The following is a 22,674-nucleotide window of genomic DNA, read 5'->3' on the forward strand; positions in this document are numbered from 1 at the left end:
AAGAGAAAGAGGCTGGGAAGGTCATACAGATGATTTGTTTTGCTTGGATCTATAATTCTCTTACATGAAACGAAGAGCAATTGTTTTTAGACACTCTTGCAATTAGACCTATGGATGCTGAACTATAAGGCTCTGATTATTTAGAGGGGTAACAAATAGGTGGTGCTCAAGAAATGTACTAGGGGAGAGAAGAGAACAGAGCGTAAAGGAAGGTTAAAAGCATCCAGGTCCAGTAACGGACTTTAGTTATAGTAACCTATTGAGTGACCAGGATGTGTAACTTAACTCACCCTGTCTGTTTCTTATGAATTCTTACGCATTTGGCTTCCCACCAACCATGGTAATGGCCTGGCACCGCTGCCTGTGACGTCAGTTGGATACAAATGCTTTCAGCACATCATAGGAGGATACCAAGCTACAGAAATATATTTCATTAAAAACTACCTAAATCCCTGATTTCAGACCGTGCTGTGGTTTTAAGGCAATGTTTGTTACTGATGTTGCACTTTCTTCTTGGTGATCTTTTTCTGAGTGAGATGAGATACTATATTTGATGCAGTGTCAGTTTCTAAATACAGCAGATAGATACTAACTATTTCAAAGTATAGTGCAGAGTAAAAGAAATGGCTGAGCCACATTTACCATGTTATCCACCAGCTTCACCGTACCTCAAAGCTCATATTTTGCTTTAAACCTGACAGGGTTTGGAGTTTCTTTTGAAACTCCATGGTTTTGAGTTTCTTTTTAGATGTAGGTTCACAACTGGGGCACACCTCATGCATTTTGCCTGTTTTAAAATGAGATAACTTTACAGCTTTTAGACAAAACGTTTCTTTTCTACAGAAAGTGCTAGAGGGAAATGCAGCTATGTTTTTTGGTGTTTTACATCGCAGAATCATCTAGGTATGGGATTATTAATTGGTAAATGAAGAGGACCTGTACTTTGGAGAGATTATCATTAATTCCACCATGTTAAAAACTGATTTTTTCCTTCTTATGTCTCCTTCGAATTTCCAGTTGTTGACAGTACTTTATCTTTCATGAGTGGTTAGTTACTTTGCATAACAAACTTTGATGGTGAGAGATTAAAGTCATTTATGTACGTTCTTCCTTAGTTATAATTCTGTCACCATGTTAAACTATCTTGATGTTGGGGATGAAAGTTTGCTTTACAAAACGCTGTTTGTTTGCTCCTGTCATATTATAATAACCTACTTATTTATTTCAGTCAGTTTTATCTACTGCTAATGTAAAATTTTTCGGTCAGCAAGCCCTTTTAATTCTACAGAATTTAGCTCTCCTAGTCTACCAATTTTAATGATTAATTTTAACAGATTTTTTTTTCCCCATAGCAGACCTACATTTGATACTTAAATATATCAGCTCTTGGATGAATATAACCTGCTGGAGGTAGATTGTTACTTTCTAGCTGAATATCTTTCTTCTTATCACTTCTTGTCAAGATATGTTCACCCCTTTGCTATCTGCAAAACTCAGTGATGTTCTTCAACAGCTTGTTGATAGGATTCGTTCTGGTTTGGTCTGGTTCATTCTGATCTGTCTACTTTAAGATGTTTCTTGGTAACTTATTTCATCGTTGCCTGTAACGGCAAAAAATGGCCCAGTAATAGCCTGAAAATGTCTTTCAGTCGTGTACTCCAAAAAACAGTGTTTTATCTGGCGACTTTTACTTGCTGATGCTAACTACTATTACATCTTTTCAGCCTTTGCTATCTGTAGGTAAGTAGTAACGGTATGCAATAACTCATGTTCAGTATTAAGAACCATAATACCCCAAAACAGCGCATCGTTCCTGATATGGTATCACTGAAGTCCATCTAACTCTTTTAATAAATGAATTGTCATATGTTGCCTTAGATAGTGTAGATTCCTATAAAGTTTAATAGGGTGGCTACTATAAATATTCTGTAACTTAAGGGAATATTTTACTTTTGAGTGTTACCTGTTGGGTTGGAAATCTGAACTTGTGTTTGCAATGAGTTTGAAAGCCTTTAAATATAAGGAAGAGAGAACTGATCTTTAGAATAACTTCAGAGTAGCCCATAAACTAAAGCTAAGAGCACCTCAGCATACACCAGCATACCACCCACCGGATGGCTAATATAAGTGTATCCACTTAGATTGCTAGAAACTACTGAAGTGGGGGTGCATAAACGGATAAAATTACTCAGTTGCTTAAGATGGCTGATTTGTTAGGCACAGGCGTGTTTATATTGCTTTTATATTTCTCACTGAGATGATGTGGTGATTAATCAATAATTCTCTTGCTGGTTTTGAAGGGAAGGGGCCTGAACAACCTTAAGTGAGGGCCTGTGGTGCATTTCTCCTTTAATAAATAACAAGAGTTTGCACTTACATTGCAAAATGCCGTTCATCCGAACAGCACAAACATTTACAAAGACAGTAAGTGATGCTAAATTCATTTTAGTACAAGAGGAGCTGAGTTATACTGAGTTTGAGATTCACCATGCAGAAAGTTATGCAGAAAGTCAGGATCAGAACGAAATTTTAGAGTCAAAATAATTGTCTTCAAATTATACTTCAAGCCACATAAACATAGCGGTTCTTCCTTGAGAATCAAAAAGAGCTGCTTGACTAGTTTCTGCCAATCTTGCTGGAGTAACTGCTGACCAGTGGAACTACTTGTGGAGTAATCCTTCACATCAGGGCTGAAATCTTGCTCCTCTGAAGTAGTTTAGAATTTTCCCTCCGACTGCAATATGACTAGGATCTCCCCCAAGGTCTGATTTTTTCCTGAGGTCTGATTCAGGAAAAACAGTGTAATCTGTCTGCTCTGTGATCTTGGGAAGTGGCTGCTGAACTTCGCTGATCATAAAGTGAAGTTAAAATTATAGAGTTTATCCCTTGAAAAGATGATGATTGTTTTGAGGACCTAGATATCTACTCATTTTCGATGGTGCCGTTCAAGTGAACGGTGATTTGGAGTGCCATTCTGTTGGGCTTAGTTTCTCACTTATAAAATTTGGGAAAAGAAAATCCGAGTACAAATTAACAGTGTGTACAATAAGTTACTCCCATTTGTGTTGCAAAAGCATCAAGGCTGTATATCTTAGAATGTTTGCAAAAGGTCAATTATATAAAATATGTAACAGGATTGTGCTATGAATTGGGCCTGTGTTGCAAGATCACTTAAAATTTGGAGTGATGTTTTAAAGGCACCAGCTTCAGGTTGATTTCAAGCTGTTATCACTTTTCTTTATTTTTTTAAATCGTATATTCTTTAGGAATCTAAGCAGCTAAAAATATGGTAGCCGATAAATTGAATTTTTCTAATGTAGAAAGCCTGTCCACACCAGAAAATGAAGTCCCATGAAGTATGGGATATTTGGCATGAATAATGCTTGTTTTTGTCACTAGGAATGTCACACTGCAGCACAAAGTATGTATTCTATTAAGTCATATTCTTATCAACTGTGCAAAGTAAGAAGTCATTTAAAATGCTTCAAGAAGATGAAATCTTGATTTTTGAGATTTTTTTGGACCTTGCAGATGCCCTGTTAGCAAAGACATTTACATTATCCTGGCTAGTGATCCTATTCGGTTGGCTATTTACTGAGAGAGAGTACAAGGTAGGGGATAGAATCCAAGAAGCACAAGTTTCAGAGTGTTTGCACTCCTGGTGTTAGCCTCATGTGATAAATACTTTGCTAAGAGCAGTGACTTTGGTCACATGGTCTTCCACTAATCTTTTTTTCTTGAGAGAATCTGTATCTGTTCCTAGAGGTGGACATCTGAGTAACTATGGAGCTGAGTGGTGTTCCAAGAGTTACAGTAGTTGTTTGAAAAGCCTTTTTTCATGTAGTGTGAGTTCACAATTTTATTTTTTTCCTTCTTAAAATCTCAGGCAATTGTTTCTTCTGCACAAGGTGAAAATTTCAAATGTGTGTAAACCTGTCTAGATTTGGTTTTCTTACATTTTTAAGTAACATAACCTCTTTTTTTTTTTCCGTAATAATATTTGGAAGCTAAGTGTGCTCATGCTGGTTTCTTTCAGAATCATGGAGATTTTCTCATATACACTTTTATTCTTTTTTAACTTTATCATTGCAATGTTTCAGAAAAGTTCTGTTCAGAAATTGCGTCCTGTTATCTCTCATTTGTATTATTATTGATTTTATAGTTTTGGTTTTTTAAATTCCTTTTGAGTTTGACTCATTTCTAATCATGGAGAATAGGAGAGGACTTATTTGGGTCTACTGTATTTGTTAAAGAAACTTTCTTGAAAATACATGCATTTGCAAATGTTAACCTACCATATTCAGGTGTGTTTGCTGTCCAGCATCATTGCATTCCAGTTCAGAGCTAGAAAGGGTAAATGGATACAGAAGCAGTAAAAGGATTGTTAAAACAGGCATTCACTGAAGGCTGAGCCTTCATTTAGCTGATTCGTCTAATTCTAATTTCAAGAAGCTAAATCCAGATAGGAGATTATATTACTCCTTTGTATTACACTTACATTTATTTCTCCCTTCCTGGCTGCTATTTCTCTCATGTGAGGTCTGATTCAGGAAAAACATCTTTCCTTTGTGTGTGTGTATACCTAAGATGGTGTTTTCAGGAAGACTCTTAAGTACACGCTTAAATCCATTCAGTAATAATCTCTGAAACAGAACCCTGATAGAACTTTATCCCTTTTCATGAAAAGCTTGATCCTATCTTTTTAGCTAATAGGAGCTTTGCCTGTAATTAATAATGTGGGTAGGATAGGTTCAGTGGTCAAATATCCTTTTTTTCCCTAGCTAGTTTTATCTTTCTCAAAGCATTGCTTCTCCTCCTCTTCCACCACTTTTCCATACACTGTCACAGAATCAAATCTACTTCCTTGGTTTTGCTTTATGTTAGCTACATAATTCCAGTGTTGAGTAGTCACTCCGTGTTATCCTTGTGTTTGTTAAACATCGATGTTAAAATTATTTCCAAGCATTATTAAAGGACCAGAATAGACGGAGCCTTTATATTAAGTTACATTAATTGCAAAAAGTGTGCCACAAGGAAAAGTTTAAATGCCCTGTAGGAATCTGTAGACGAGAGAGGATATTAATTAAATGTGTGTTTTGGAATAGTGCTTTCCTTGGAAAATAACACTGAGGACCAATTTCATAGAGTTACACTAGGGATTAATTTGACCCACTGTCTTTGATGTTAAGAAACTGAGGACAAAGTCATTTCTTTGGTATCTGCTTTGAAGAAGAAAATATATAAGGGTGAGGCAGTGAGTTTACATATCACCAGAGAGCGTGTGGATGTAGTTCAAAAGCAGTCTGCTGGCACGGTATTATATTTCAGGTCCTGTTCTGTGCATGACAGCAGTGAATAGTTATAATTAAATTTTTTCACATACATTTCTCTGCTGCAGTTTGGGCAATGTTTCAAAATGTTAAGAGGAAAAAAAAAAAAAACCCTTAACAAGTAAATTAGCAGGGAACTAAAAATGAAATCAGCACCGCTGGCCAAACTTGTGAGGAGCAGCAAAGCAATTGGGCCAGGTAAGGGGAGAACACTGAAACTGGAAAATTGTTGTATTCCTGTGGCAAACCTTTATTGATAAAGGGTTAACCAAACTGACCCCTTGATGATGGTGAAAATCCTTGTAAAATTTGCCTGTTGGTCTGTAACCTTATTCCCTTTACAGACAACAGCTCTCCACGCAAACTTTTACATTCCTTGCGCAGTCTTCAACAATAGACATTGTAAAGCAAGTACGTAATGCTGCAGTGTTTTCTTTCAGGAAAAAAGGATGGTGGTTGTAAATAGTTTAGCCTTTAGCAATTTTCTGCTATTTAGGCCTATGACTGACATTTACTAATGGTGTGTACAGTGACAGCTTAATTAGGTATAAGATCTTCTGTGTATTTGGATAGTATGGGAGGTGGGGATGGCCAGGCTTTTTGGAGAATAAATTGGAAAGTGTTTCTCCTGCTCTTTTCTTTAAACTCTGTCTTAAATACTGTATCCAAAACCAGTCTTCCCTGTAGACTTTCCCCCAAAATAGAAAGATGTCAGTTTAACAGAGATTTAATATTCTGAGCCATCATCGATTAAGAGATACTGAATAAGATTAAGTTTAGCAGAAAATGCCTTGGTGCTGTGTTCTCATGTGCATAGCCTGTAACACTTGACTTGGGAAAGAGCTTTTATATGATCATTTGTATTCTTTGCATGGATTGTGTTTCTCTTGTTGCTGTTAATAAGGCAAAATGAGCAAAGTAGTTAAGTAGAAACTCCCTTGCTAAGGCCACTCATATTTTCACTGAAATGCTCTTTGACTGCATAATGAAGATTACAAAAGGTGAAGGAAGTTAATGTGAAGCATTTTTGCTCAGTTTACTTTGCTGCTGGCTTTTTTCTTTTCTTTTCTGTGTTGTGTGTGTTTTTTTTTTCCAGCTGATCAACCTCTTCCAGAAATCGATGTAAAGTTGCCTGATATTTATGATAGTTATATTAAAAAAGCACTAATAACCTGTGGTTATTAGGTCAGGAGCATGAGTACCCACCTTTCTTGCTACTGTGCCTCTAAGGCATGCAATGTTTTACCTAAGTTTCGTTTGAAAATGAAACTTAGCTTGTAAAAGACTTACTGATCTGCAAAAACCTGCCAGCTGTCTTATATGTTGGTAAGTGATTGTTTACAGTCTTCAGACCAAAGAAACACTTAGTACAGAATTTTATTTTATTTAAATAAGACGATGCTTAGGATAATGTTAATTACTTTTGAAAATTCTACCCAGAAGGTTGTGTGCTTGCAGATGAATGCATGGTAACTCTGGTTGTCAGAAATGAGGTTTTTAAAGTTTCTTTGAGCCATCATGCATCATTTACTGGCTGACTTGATTGATTCCTATTATGCAGAAAAGAATATTTTGAGCTGCATATATATCAAGTCTGTATATATAGTTCTTTCTTGGCCAAAATACGTTTTACCTTCTGCTTGATAATTCTGAGGAAGTTTTGTATCAAAAAAAGATAAAATGCGTTAAAGTAGAAAGTGCATCACATACATGTCTTCACGTTCTCTTTTTATTAGTATTGACAATTTCAATCACTGAATCCTTTTTTACAGTCCTGTCACAGCATCAAAGGTACATGATCAAACCATGCCTTTTTTTTTGTTCATAAGAAGGATGTCAGCTATAAGTCATGTATAACCCACCTAGAAAATTTGCAGAAGGTGATGGAACTGCAGTTTCAGTCTCCTTTTCTGTGATTGTGAGAAAAGACCCTGATTTAGGATTGTTACATGCAGGGCTGTGGCAGTTTGACCAAGTAAAAAAAGATTTAAGTTCCTTGGTTACTTTAACCCTGTAGATCTGCTTTTCTATTAACGCATGGGGTTACATTTAATTTCCTGTGGTTTCTATGGCAAAAAGTGAGGGAGGGAAAACGTTTCTGTGCTGTTTAAATGATATTAGTTGATATTGGTGTTCATTCTACTTTGAGATGAATGAAGGCAGAGATGAATTCCTGCAGTTTTTACCCCCGTGACTGTATTGGTAAGAAAGAGCTGTAAGAATTGTCCAGACTATTAGAAATATATATGTTATTACTGTGATATCTTTTCCTACTAAAACCAATTCATTTTGCACCTTGAGAAACAGTTTTAATTTTGTACTCGTGAAGCTTTGAATTTGCATAACATGATAGAACGTTGTTTGGTGTTCAGCCAGCGGCTCTTGGTACAGGTCCCGAGCATTGCCGGAGCAATTCGGACTTTAACTGCATGAGGCACCTTTGCAAAATTCACAGAGGGGAAAGATGCCACGTAACTTTAGCTACTATGTTTGCTATTAGTTCACATCTTTAACATCAGTAAACATAATAAATTAGTTATTTAGTAGTGTTGAGTGTTGAGTAAGTAGTTATAGAATTTTAATTTTTGAGTAGATAATAATGAACAGTATGCGACCTTATATCCAGTATAATTTTCTTCCTTAGGCTGAGATGAACCATGACTGATGCGTCACATTTAAGGAGTTTGTAAGTTTGAATGTGTGTAACTTGTATTGGGGGTTAGATTGTGTAGTTTTCTTGAACCAAACTATGGAAGTCTTTGATGTTGAATAGAACAAAATTCTCTCTTTACTATGAAGTTTTATAAAGTGTTTCCGAATAGTAACGATTTTATTTTCTAATAATTCAGTAGGCTGCTAGAGTAGTTGCTACAGAACCCTTGTTATTACCTCCTTCTCTATTTAATTTTATGTATTTATTCTGAAGTAAAGGAAAATCAGATACCACAGTGGTACAGATTCCTTCATGCCATATCACCATGGTATGCCTGTCATGTATCTGAGAAACTAAATCAGAGGAAGTAAAGATATTTCAATTTTTGGCCTCTGAGATTGTCAACATGTGTGCTAGTTCCCAGGCTCCTGAGGCAAAATTCTATAAAATTTAGTAATAATCATAGCATGAAAAATTCCAAAAGAGATTTAATAACTCTTTGTTATTAAATGTTGTAGACACATTTCTGAAGACATTAATAGAAGTCAGTGTCCAGTTGCTACATTCTGAATCTTCCTTTAGAAATCTGAGAAAGGAATGCGATTTTCTGATTAAATATCATAGAAACATCAAAAAAAGCCTATCAGATTCTGCACAGGTTTTTACATTTGTTAATTTCTTGTTCACTGGTGCATTGATTAAAGTAACAGCTGGAACTGAATATGATTGGATATGAAATAAAGATCTGGAATAAAAAAAAAAAAATCTCCCATTCCTAATCTGTTAAATCAATGTGGACTTATTGTCATTTGGAAGTGTAGGAAGCTTTATGAAGTTATTTTCCCTTCAAATTTTCTTTGGGGAAATGCAAATAAAAATCTATTTTATAATTTTTGTATCTTGTCAGTACTTCCTTTCATTGATTAAGAAAATTAGTCAATCACTTTTGAAAGCCTCTTTCATTTCCCATGGGGCAAGTCTTTGTGCATATTTCTTCTTTGAGCTAAACTGATGAACTTACTATGATTGATCCTGAGAAAGAGGTTTTGATATTAAAATGTTTACAAGGAAGAGAATGGCTTATCATGGGAGCTATGCTTAGGGGGGATGAAGAATGAGGAATACGCATTTCTTCTCCTAGCTTGTTTTCTCTGTAACCTTTGGACAGACCTACCACGACTGAAGAGGAAATGCCAAAAGGTAGTAGGTTGGCTGGAAAAAAAGGTGGACAGAAGGTTGTTTCTGGATTTGTTGTACATAAATATTGCTACAAGCTTCAGGTGGGATCCAAAAAACTATCTTATTAAATTTACCAGTGAATTTCATAACAGCTCCTCTCTAAATCAATAGTTATTTTCTTTCATGATTCACAAAGAACGTTGACGTTTAGGACAAATTTCTGAATTTGTGATTTTAAAAAGTGGGGAATTGAATCATTCAAATGAGCCAACAGTCCTTAAATATCAGCTTTTTCCACTCCAGACTGAAGGTTCAGTTTTCACTGTAGGTGAAAAGTGTTTTGTACTGTGAAACCAGCTCATTAGTCAAGCGTTTTGGCCTAATCTGACTCCTGTTGAAGGCAATAAATGACTTTTCCTGGGAGCGAGATCCAGTTCTTGAATTGTTCTGAAAGTAGAAACCACTTCATTCCTCTGTTTACACAAGTAGCCTGTAAGCAGTCTCAACATATTTAGCCTCACTCATAATTGTTCAGCACTGTGAGTAATTTGCGTTAGTGCAGGATAAGATTGCGGTATTGTTCCGGTTTATTAATATTTTCCCAACACATAGCTTGAAACTTGCTATAAATTTCAATTTAATGTTTTAATTGAGAACTAAGACTTACATTTTTTCAATATCATTTTTTTCAAATTGAAAGTTATTCGGATCTAATTTAAGTAGTGCCATTCAGGGGTATAGTGAGGTAAATAAAAATATTATGTGCACTGTTTTCTCAAGTTTCCTGTACCTGTGTTCATTTTCCAAAGATATCCTTCGTAACTAGATAGTGAACTAATTACTCAGCTATACAAAATGTTGTTTTTATCATCTGGAAATCTATGTTATGTGCTCAAGCAAGTTGCATTGCCATACCAAAGACTGTGTGTGTAGACATGAATCAAGGTAGGAGCAACTAGGTTATTTGTTCAAATAAATTTTGCAGGGAAGATAAGCCCCTAGATGGCATGGTACCTACAGTGATAGTTTAGCACTTAAGAGTCATAGTTTAGCAGCTATCTAGATAAGCGCATGCAATATTTGCAAGATGATGTAGATGAAAAATCTTGCTTTGTGTAGACAGACTAAGAAGTAGTATATTAATTTGAAAAGGATGAGAGGTGAGAATCATGCTTATTATGTGGAAAAAACTAATTGCACTGTAAAATGAACAAAAAATTTGTCCAGAAAGATGGAACAAGTTGTAGTAACGTATTTACTATTCCTAGCATTACTTTCAATATAATATTTATTATATAATTTCACTTACCGGGAAGGGGGGCAAAAAAACTACAAAAGATCTATACCTGCATATACTTTGAAACTGTGAGCTAATGGAAGAGCTCTTGTTGATATTTACAGTTCAGGATTCAGACCTTATATTCTTTTCCACTGCTTCTTCAATTCCTGCCTCTGAAAGAAGCCATTCTCTGCTACTGTAGAAAGTGATGACAATTCTGTTGGTGGAACTTCATTCCGTACACAAAGTCATTTTACAAAGGAGTAACAGCATAAAAGCTAACAAGAAAGTAAGATACCATGATATATCTTTGTGAAAGAGAGGCTTTAAGATCTTAATGATTAAGAATTAAGTCTCATGCTTGCTCTAAAAGAAAATGGGAGTCTTCTACAGGCTTTGTTATTCTTGTGACCATTCATTTGTTTGACTTCATATCGATTCTTAATGTTTTCACTCCTTGGAATTTTTGTACAAACATCATTGCAAAGTTAAACGTATTCAAATAAAACCTAATAAATCAAACAGGAAAATATTGTATAACAGTTCCATTTAGATGGTGGGGACTCTCCCATTAAAGACTCCCATGGCTTTTTTATGACTTTTTTTAATGTTTGGTTCCTAGCTTCCATAAATTATGCATGCTGGCTTTTCATTAACATAGAAGGCAAACATAATTCATTGTGAAGGATTCTTTAGTCACACATGATTGAGAAGTTCAGAAAGATCAAAGACATTATGCTTTGTGGTAGGAACAAAACTGTATTTCATGTAAAGGCTCCAGCTCCCTGAATTTCAATATTGATTTTTTTCCATTTCCACAAAAATTCAGGAATGCTGATACATTGCACAAAGGCATTTTATAGCTGCTGGGCTCTACAAGGAGCTCAAAGAGTGATGTTACCTATTCCTGACAAATGAAATAATTGTGACATTTCTTTGTATATTAAATGAGTCATGCATTGCAATAATTATTTCTGGCTAGAAAGAACTTTAAGGCAATTCTTTGTTCAAATGTCTTCTATGTTGGTTGAGGGAGAAGATTGAAGGAACTAGTAAAAAGGTAAGATCAAATAAGGCAAGCTTTGTTACTGCAGGGCTCTGTGTATTTTTTTTTTTTTAAATCTGAAAAAAATTTGATATTCATAAGACATCTGATGAAAAATATGACCTGGATAAAAATGGTATGTGAGAGATGTATGAAGATGAGGATGATGGTTCTTGCTTTCTAAAAGAAAGCATTGGAAAAGGATTAAATTTCATGCAATGCTAGTGCCGGAAGTGAGTTTTCTATGTTGTGATTACAAGAGACTGATTATAGTGTGAACTTGATAAAGAGATGAAAAATTGCTTGTGGTCTAAAGCCAAAGAGGTCCCTGGAGTGTGGGGGCCTATGAGAAGGGTTTTAGTACTTAGTGTTTGAACAGAAGAGTTATATTACAGACGATGCAGGAATTAGTCCATGAGTATGAGGAGTTTGAGGAGGATGGTAATTAGCAGAATATGAAAAGAAGATTTGGATTTTAATACCTACATTAGATTTTTTTTCTTGAACAGCAAAGACACTTAAGCAAACATTTTTCTTCTGTGTATGCAGACTCTAAAATATATCTGATTTCTGATAAAATGATGTTAAATATAATTATTCCTAGTTAAAATAGACGCTGCTAAAATCAGCAAATATGTAGTAAATAATGGTAAATATTGATGTAAATTAGAAAGCATAAACAAACTGCACTCAAAAAAGAATGTACTTAATCTTAAGAATTCACTGCAATATCAGGATGAAGGCTGCTAGCTCTTATATAAGTAACCCTTCCTCATGTTGTCCATTGTATTAACATTTTTGGTTAATGGCTATATTTAGATTAGCACAAATAATTGGGCAAAGATCTTCAGTTATATAAATATTATTAAAAAAAAGATAAGGAAACTTGCACATCAGTAATATCGTGTCCAGTTTTCGTCTTCTCCAGTACAAGAAAGATGTTACAAACAAGCTGAGTACAGCAGAGGCCACCAAGGCTGATGGGAGCTGGAGCACATACACTTTGAGGAGAGACTAAGGGAATGGGACTTTTTCAGCTTGGAGAAGAGAAGGCTGGGGTGGACCTGAGAGCAGCCTGCCAGTACCAGAGAGACGGTTTATGAGCAGAGCTGTGTAGCAGGAGGAGAAAAGACAACAGTCCTAAATTGAAAGAGAGAAGATTCGAAATTGACATAAGGAAAACCTTTTCACCGCTAGGACAGTCAAGCTTTGGAACAGGCTGTCCAGAGAGGTTGTGGCATCTCCATCCTTGGAGGTTTCAAGACCTCATTAGATAAAGCCCTGAGCAACCTGGTCTGAATTCAGTGCTGACCCTGCTTTAAGCAGGAGGTTTGACTTAGATGGTCTCTTGTATCTAGAGTTATTATATGAATCTTAAAAGCAAAAAGTCTCACACTGACCCATTGACTGGATATGTCATTTAAATGTTTCCTATGCCACTGGATGAAAGAAATGTAAAATAAGTTAAATGATCGTACCATAATTTAGGGAATGTAAAATAGGTGAAGATACTATCTCCTTCATGTTTCTGTTAGTTCTTCTATTTGATATGACTAGAATTCACTTCACAGGCACTCAGTGAATGCTTTCTAATCATCATATTTATCTGAGATTCACTAATATCTGTGTATATTTCTACCTGAATATGGTCACTATAGAGTGCGATCTGAAGGTTTATAATAGGTGTTCACTTCTATCTAGGTTATCTTACTACTGTGCCAGGTTCTAGAAGCTGCAAATGGTATCTCACTGGAAGAAGCAGTCTTATCCCAAATAAAAGAAGTATTATTCCCATTTTTCAGAGGGGCATCGTAATTATATTTCAAATAATGGACTAAACAGCATGTGTGTCATTTTGGGTGGAACCAAGTCCACATCTTGTGAGTCCCAGCCTAGTGTCAAAACTACAGAATTACTTGTTCTCATGGTAAGGCTTGATTTATGTCTCAGGCGCTCTCTTTTTTAGTTAGAATGAATATTTTATGTATTTAATACTTACAGTCAAATACATTACTATAAATCAGTAAAAAGTTTTACACTAGTGATAAATTAAATACCTGAGCCTTGACTGACAAAATTTGCAGTGTAGTCTTGTGAATTCCTGTTCTTTAAAATCCTTTCCTGGCTAATACCATGGCTTCTGTCAGTGGAATTCAATGCACTAATGAGACTGTATCTTTGACCGGTAACTACAATACATCACCTTAAAGTATCTGATGTTGAAATGTATCACAACATTCATTCTTGATCACGCTTGATAGAGGCCAAGTATTTAATGCATTGTAATTCACCCCTAAGACTACCCTAATAAGTGAATTGCAATCTTGTGTAAGGATGAGTATCAGGTTGTTAGCTTTACAAGGGATTATTATCTCCAAAAAAGGTGTGATCAGTGAAAGTATAATATAAAAGGTCACCTTAGGTCTTCCTTTCACAATAACTAGATCAAATTCTGTTCTGAGTCTACCAGTTTAAATCCAGATTATTGCCCACAACCTGGTTTATCCCTCACACGAATTGGTGTAATTTACCAGTAACCCCAATAAATTGCTGTTGATATGTAAAACTGATGTCAACTGAGTGGAGACTAAAACTGAAAAGAATTATTGTAGACTCTAAACTGGCATTACTTGAAACGTATTTTTACTAAATATATGGTGGATAGAATAATTAGGTAGTCCATGCAAATGTTTGGAAACACCTGCACTATTGTGATACATAGATTAGCAAACCTATAGAGGTATCAGAGCCCTGCAGTGTTCTGAGGCAGACACAATGAAATATTATGCCCTTTATTTTTGAAAAGTTGTGGCTAAGGGTGAACCAGAATACCTCTGCAGCTCCCCATATTAGTTATGCAGGAAAATGTGGCCACTGGATCTGTATAAATGTAAAGACCCAGGTTACTTTGGCTGAGACCTTTTAAATGTGATGCTAGCTGAGAGACAAAAAAGCAGAGAAGGCACAGGCAACCTACGCAGATCTTTTCTCAGCTGATTCTCACCCTGACTGTATGTGGGGCTTAACGGCTACAAGGAGCCTTGCACTGATTTTCTACGTTTCAGCTCAAGACCCGCCTAGAGATGATTTGAAATGTTGCCAGACACTGGGTTTAATCCCACACTTTGAAAAGTAGTCAAAGCGTAGTACTGTGAGAAAGGCAAACCACAATTCATATTGTCAAATGATAACTCTGCCAAGCGTCTCAACAGATGCACCAAAATACCCTCATCTTCCTGCAAAATCAAGGTTGGGAAAGGGGAGTTATTGAGTCAGGAGGGAAATACTATGCATGTGATGCATTTTGCAATAGCTGGCTGTGCGTATTGACCTTCTTCCAGCTTTCATCTCTGCGTAGCTGGTGCCCTGTGAACTGGATAAAATGTTAATAGTTAAAAGGAGATGGCCCTAATAAATCTGGCCAAATTCTGTAAGAGATGATAAATGAGTGTTGGTGGATCACAGTGAAATATCCAGGACGTGTCTCGATGTGAAGTCTCTATGGTATTGGGAAATACTGTTTGGCAGGGCCTTGCTCCTATCCTAAAGCTAAAAAGTCAGAGCGCTTTTTCAGTACAAATCACTGAATTGCATTCATAGTGAATGTAAATTGGCATAACTCTGCTGACTTCATAAGGATCTAAATTAACTACTATAAAATGTGGGACTGTTATATGGCTAGCCTTTTCTTATTTCACCACCTGCAGTTTGTAGCCAGAAGTTCATTTCTTAGAGACAGATTGCAGCTTTTTGAAGCTATTAATTCATCCGTAAGATAACCCAAATAAATGAATTGCAATCTTGTGTAAGGACAAGTATCAGATTGTTAGCTTTACAAGGTATTTTATATGTGTGTGTGTGTGTGTGTACATATATCCCACATATATAATATATATGTTATGTACATATATTTTTATATATACATATATATATAGCCTCAAAGAAGTTTAAGTAAGGCAGGCAGCCAGATAAATGTTTCCTTTTTCTTGGTAAAATGGCAACTAAAATATAGCTAGATCTTAAGGCCCCTGTACTGCTGATGGTACTGCTTTAGTACCTAGAACCTTCAGAGTATACTACAGAAACTGGTTGAAGATGGTATTCATCGTCATGAAAGTAAAGGAACTGACAAACATTGTTGGCATTATCTTGTTTATTAGTTATTATTGGCAGCTTTTTGATGGTTCGTTGTATAATGGCAATGGTTATGACCACCATACGAGTGATAGATGAGCAGTAATACCTGAGAGAATGTCAGACTTGTCCCAGCAGTTTACAGGATTTTCATCTAAAAATCTATTAACTGCAGTGTCCTATCTATCTACACACACACAAACAAATACATGTATATAAAAATATATATATAGATATATATAAATTTTTTTTTAGTTTAATCTTCCTGTGGTGAGACACATATCTTGATATGATAAATGTAAAATGGTAACTTGGAACAAATGTTATGTGTGTTCCTAAAATGCTTTTAAGAGCAAATGTGTAGTTGGCATAGTGTGGTTGCATTTATTTGTATGTATCTATATTAAAAATGTTAACTTGAACTGAACCGTTTAACATGCTTAATCCATTGCAGATGTAATGGTCAGTGAAACTATTTCTGTAAACCACTTCTATTGGCATTCTGAGCTTCCTTTAGTATTGATTCAATTTTAGCAAACCACTCAAACTTTAACCAGAATAAGCTGGTGCCAGATTATGCATCAATGACATATGTATTCTGTATTCTTCAGAAACCCCACACAATTGCAAATTTTGCTCGCCTGTACAGCCACTTTGTAACTAATTAGACTAGACGTGGCACTACAGAGAAACCACAAACGCAGCAGTATGCCATGATAGATATTAATACAGTCCAGTCTCTTAACAAAGTGAACAATTGCCCAAATAATGATTTCCTGCTGTGGACTTTTTATGCTTTGTTTGTTAAATCCTATTTTCCTTCCTACTTTCCTGTTGACTGCAGCACAATTGAATTTTATTCAACCCATCTCGCACTGGGTCAGCAAAACTCTTCACCTTTGTGGAAGAAAAGTTAACTCATTGAAGGCTGACTGGTTCTGAGCATACTTTATCAGTGTATTGCGCTCCCATCCACGAACAAAGGGAAGGGGTTAATACAGCGTTGATGAAATGTGGGAGAAATGGGCTGAGGTACATATTTGCTAATGTGTTTAAAGCAAAGCCAGAGTTCACTGGACCATGATTTGGTTTATTTTCATTTTTTTAACTGTTCATTTTTTTCTTTTCTTCCTATTTGCTTATTACCTTAATGATTTGGCAACAAGTTGTGTTAAATATATTGAATATGTTGTTAACAGTGTTCGACAGCATACACATGACTACAAAAAATGCGGGCATAGTAGAAATTAATCCTGTGGAACAGCTTGTCGCTAAAGCGAATGGCAACATCTCTTCATATTCATTGTGCTGCTAGCATGGGGATACTGAAAGTAAGGTAATTTACAACGTAATTTACAGAATTATACATATAAATAGGTTTATCTGATGATATGCAGAAAATGTCTTTGTTGTCACTATTGGGCAGAATAGGAATAATTTACTAACATTCTAGGATTTGCAAGCAATATAATTACATTTAGACTTGAAGCACCTATATTGTTAGCCCTGCTGCTTGCAGCTTTTACAGATGTGAAAACAAGTTGTCCTCGTAGTCTTTAGAAACTCTGAGCACTTGAAAAAAAATGTTTCATATGGAATAGCTTTCTTGCAAGTGCAGGAAAAGGCAAGGTCAGAAAGGTACGTTTTTGATCAAGACAGCTTAATCAAATCTTGATAACTTTTAATGACCTTCCTCTTTCATAATAAAATCCATGGGTGAATTTTTTTTCTACCCGACTGACAAGTGTCACACATCTTTTTTTTCAATTTAATACTATGTAAATACCAGGCCAGCACTGATGCAAATGGTGATAATTCTGTCACAGAATTGTCAGTAGAAGAAATAAAAAGATATGCTGCTTTTTTATTATGTTATCTTGATATTTTAATCTTTATTTTGCATTCTGTAAAATGTGTTGTGTGGATATACTATAATCAATTAAGAGTAAAGATTCTGTGAGGGTAATTTGAACTTTTAATTGCTACAAAGCTTTTCAAATTATAATCATTTTATCAGGATGGCAAATTGTCACTGTGGTCGATAGAAAATATTACACTTAAAGCAGTGAACAAGTGTTGGAAGTCATAGTTTCTTTGGAATTTGAGAGAGAGTTTCACTTTGTGGCTTCCTGTGATCTTGAAAGGTACCCAAGGCATCTGCTTCACATTCACATTTTCCCAGTACTTGCTGTCTTTTTTTAGTGCTTTCATCTGCTCAGGTGGTATTGTTTGAATGCTGAGCTTCCTGATAGGAAAAAGGTTTGGGAGGTGCAACAAAGGAAAGGTCATTGATTATGGAGGAGAAGAAAATCTAAAGCTAAGCCTCCCAAAATTGCTTTCAATATAGTGATAGTTGCAGAAGCCGTGGAGCTGGCAATGCCACACTTCCCGTATCCTTTAGAACCCTCTAAACAGTGAAGCAGAATGAGGCCATTTATTTTTGAATTCTTGCATGAAAAATACTTCCAATTGCACAAATTGATTGCCTCAGAATCAAATGAGCGCTGTATTCAGTGCACCTCTAGGAAAAAAAAAAAAAAAGTTTAAACGTCCTTGTTCGAGGACACAGTGCAGATGGCCAGTCTACTTGTTTGTCTCTGATGCCCTGTTCAGGTATCCAAAGCAGGTTATATTTTCGGTTTGGAGCTTTTCGGATGAGTCTGTGAATCAATTTCTGCCATCCCTCAACTGTAATAATCTTCATTGTGCCACCGAAATGATGCACAGATTTATTCAGTAAAACACTTGGAGAATCCTAACTCTGATTCATTTTCTGTAATATATGTGGATATGTTGGGTAGTTGCTCATTTCTCTACCTCGTTTCCTGTCCCAGGAATGATATGAGCTCCACAATTTACGCAAATGTGACAGTGTTCTGCGAGAGGCAAATGTGTAAATTAATCAGGATGGGGAGAGCAGTTGCACCCAGAGTTTGTATGATCATTCTGTGGAACTTAGCATAAGCATTTCATACAATTATTAATCAGTACAACACCACGGTGACACAGGTAATGATTATTATGAACTTTATGCACGTGGGGAAACTATGCAGGCCCATTAAATGAATCGAAAAGGTTTGAGGAGGAATCAGGGTCTAAAACACAGAATTTCCTTGACTTGACTTTCACACTTAGTTTACTGGACCATTATATTTTTAACCTATGTGTTACACTTAGCAGCAGTCATGTTCCCTTGTTCAATTTTGGGGACACGGGGGAGAAAATTTAGATAAAACTTGAAATACTGCTCTTTCAAAAGCTGATTTTTCCAAACATTCCAGATGGCTGATGGCTCTGATTTCACTTCAAGCTCAAAGGAAGAAGAGGAAGAGGAAGATTTTGTATAATTAGTAATATTTAAGTATAAAATCATTGATAAGGCCCTGTGGAAAAAAAGGGGTGAAGAACCTGTTTTAAAAAATCTTGCAATTAGCTCTAACATTTTAGATTTCCAATCTGCCATCTTTGCGGATGTTCAAAACCTGACTCTGCTTCTGTTGGTTCATCAGCCAGTTTTTATTCTAGGAGTTTGCTTTGCTGTTATTTGGAAGTACGTCAGCTACCAGAGTAAGTCAGCTTCTGCCCTGGGATATACAGCATTTTTTTTTTCCTAGAGAAGGCAGTTAAAGGCCTAAGCATCTGACGTTTTTTCTGAGATAAATAGCCTGCAGTAATATTTATTATATATATTGTACATGACTCCCTAATGCTGCTTTGGATTGTCAGTAAAAGCTGCAATTCATCCTGGTTTTCTGCCTCAAGCTGCCGTATTTCAAGTAACACGGGACTCTTGACCTCTGAAATGGCTGCTTTTCAGGAGGGCATTCCGGCTTCTAGAAAAGTTAAATCAGTATCGGGCTACCAGTATATAACCAAAACAACTTCACTGAAGTCATTGGACCAGTTTTTGCTAATCGGGGAACTCCTCCAAATAGTTTGGTTGAGGGGGCAGCTATTTAGGACCCAATATAGAGGTCAGATCTAACGTATAAATTGTAGTATGGGGAATAATTCATTGCTCCTACAAAAGAAATTAAGTTATTGTATATTATTTACGCAAATAATTAACAAGACTGTGGTGCTTGAGGTTTTTCTCCATGTTTCTGTTCATCACATTTGATTCAAGCCAAAATTTGTGTCAATGTCTCTTTGAGCTGTGATACAGTTAGCCTATTTGATTAACATGCAGTGCCCAAATTCCCACACTGCCTAACGAGGTAAAAATTTACTGGTATCAGTTTAGAGTAAACCATTTGTATAAAGTGGCATCATGAGTTTATCCTGTACTATAGTGTTATTGACAATGGAGATCACAGTCCAAAGTTCTGATGTGCTGAAGGGTTTCTAGCACATCAGCAAAGAGAAATTATAAAGTCAGTAAAAGGTCTGATATGCTGTCCCAGAAGGCACTGAGACAGACACATAAACACGCTTGCATTTCCTACTCTGATGTACAGAGCTGCCGTAAGTAATCTCTAGTAATGCTGCTAATTCATCCTGTCATGTGCTGACTTGGACCGCTGGTCTCCACCCTGATTATCGCCTGTTCTGTTTCTTTTTGAGGAAACATTTAGATCCTGAATCCCATATTTTTTAATCTTTCTTTGAAATTACCGTCTCCTGTCCTCAGTAGCTGGTAAGCTGTATAGTATTTTTTCCGGGCAGAAAATGCTGACTTAGTCTTGCTTTGTTTTCTATATGGTGTATATAATGAGCCTGGTGAGAAAGAGCACGCTATTTTGCATGACTTTATGGTCTGGTAATGATACTGTGAATGGCTCTAGCTATCTATTGTTATACCTGGTAGGTTATCCTTGTAAAGTTGTATTTGTGTTACTTATTTCTAAGGAAATAGTTTTTATTGCAAAGAAGTAAGATCTTTCTGAATCTCAGCTCCAAATAGAAACCAAGTATTATAATACACAAACTGCTCAATGTCTCCCTGACATACATTTAAGCAGTTTTGCTTTCCTGGCAATATTCAGAGCTTAGAAACAGCCTTGTGAAGGCTTGGCAATCCTTAGTGAGGCCATGGGTGAGGCAAATTAGTTGTGAGACACACATCTGACCTGTGTCCAGGAAGAACAGGAGCAAGTAAGTCATTTTCCCCATTTAGATGCATTTGGAAAAGTGGATAAAAATACACAAACATTCTTTCCTTTTATATGTGATCAAATTTATGATCTCCACATTTCTGAAAGCCCTTTTTGTATCAGTGCTGCAGTGTATGTTGCTTTGATGGAAGAGAATAAGCAAAGTATAAATTATCTTTGAATATGGCATAGATGTTTGAAGGGGGAAATAATGACTTGTTTCTTAACTTAATTACGCTAACAAACTGGCAAAAAGATTACCTGAAACTCAAATGTCATTGTCCGTGATGGAAATACTGTTATCTTTTTTCTTTGATGGTCAAAAAGAAGTTGGGAAGAGGAAGGTTATGTGCCATTCTGAAACTCTTCTATTTCCCTTTCCGTTGGAGAATTGCTATTGTTTCCTGCTGCTCTTGCACAAAACAAGTTCAGTCGTCAGCAGACGTGCAGCCTGGTGGCTCAAGAATGAAAAATAGTTCTTCACCTCATTTTTCCTTACCATTGGCTTTTTTTGATGACAAAGCAAAACTGATGAACCAGAATTTTCAAAAAGGCCCTCTGATACTGGGTACCAAAATTTTGGGGTAACAAACTTTTTGGAACAACTTGAACTTGATTTTTGGCTGTCAAATATCCTTAATTCTTGTTCATTCAGTGGAGTAGTGAGGGCTTAGCATATTTTACAGGCAATTGGACTGAAAATCATGTTGCTGACCTTGCTGTTCCTATTTATGATAGGAGAAGGCAAATGTTTACCAATATTGTAAAACAAATTGAGATTCCCTGGTTAAAAAGCTCTGAGCGAGGTCCAAATAGCCTTTATACGCATCTAGAGATCAGCAGTTTTACTAAGTACAATATGGTTCACAACTGACTGACCTCGGCCAGGGAAGGAATTTAGTAGACTGCTAGGCAGTACATGCATTTCTTCAGGGTTTTCAGTGGCATTTACACACAACTTTCCTGGCAAAGCAAGAGCTGGTTACATCTTACTTGTCTGGACGTGTTTCTTCAGGTTGTCTGACAAGAAGTTACTTCCTTGCCTGATGTTTCCCTGACACATTCCAAGAAAACCTTTGCTGGATGAACTTGCACTGAGAATAATTCCAAGATTTTGGCAGTTATAACTGACCACAGTAGACAGGCTTATTGTTGTTGTTTCTCTTTCCTAATTGGGAGCTAGAATCATGAAGCCAGTCTACGGCAGCAGCAAACAACATCAGAAGTATTTTTTGCTCTTCTGTTTTGTTCTGCTTTTTATGGTTGGAATTTCCACATTTTTATTCACCAATTAAAAAAAGGCCACACTAACCTGCTAGCGACATTTAGAGATTAAAGCGTTTTGTGCCAGCAACAACCAGGAATAATCACTGCACTGAACCAGTTTATTAAACTTGTGTTTGACTCCAGCTGGCATAGTTAGCAGTGACTAAACTTCTCCCCGAGGCAGGCACATCAGCACACACTCTCTGCCTGCCACCTTCGTTGGCTCGGGCAGTCAAATAAAATGGCTCCTCGCAGAACAGGTCGGAGACCTGCAGCACGCTTTAACCGCCTGAGAGAAGGCACTAGCGACTCTGTCTGGCACTGTTACAAAGATGCGGGGGGCCAGATTTTGGCTTCACGGAAGCACAGCGATAGTGTAACAGAATTCAAGATGAACTGGTTTACTGCAGTTTAAAGAGATCAGAAATGATCCCCGCTTGAGTAAATTTGTTCTCTCTTGTGCTTGGCCCCTGCTAGCCATTAGATTTCTATCTTCTGTTATGCATTCTCAGCAAGGTCGTAGCAAGACGTTTTAGATGTGTCTTCCAACTCTGTTCATCTCTGGCTGTTGCCAGTGCAGTCAGCTGTAGCTGCTGACCCGCAGCCCCTCTCCCTGAACAGCAGCAGTTGGTGCAGTTTGTGACCATTTGCCTCCATTTGATGCCCTTCTCACCGCTCACTTGCGACCCAACTGC

At 36.6% G+C, this 22,674-nt stretch overlaps 1 protein-coding gene across 4 annotated transcripts in view; it reads left to right on the top strand.

The window, feature by feature from the left end:
- Positions 1-22,674, top strand: part of BBS9 (Bardet-Biedl syndrome 9) — a 320,100-nt gene that overhangs the window by 224,068 nt on the left and 73,358 nt on the right. Inside the window, exon 23 of one of the 4 annotated variants that reach the window (XM_068935862.1) lies at positions 7,975-8,016. The exons of the other annotated variants lie outside the window; for them this stretch is intronic. Coding sequence (XP_068791963.1) covers positions 7,975-7,979 — 5 coding nt within the window. The 3' untranslated portion in view covers positions 7,980-8,016. The remainder of the gene's footprint in view (positions 1-7,974; positions 8,017-22,674) is intronic. 4 annotated transcript variants of the gene reach the window in all.

Source organism: Struthio camelus, chromosome 2 (genome assembly GCF_040807025.1).
Source record: "Struthio camelus isolate bStrCam1 chromosome 2, bStrCam1.hap1, whole genome shotgun sequence".
In the NCBI taxonomy this organism is placed as follows: Eukaryota; Metazoa; Chordata; class Aves; order Struthioniformes; family Struthionidae; genus Struthio; species Struthio camelus.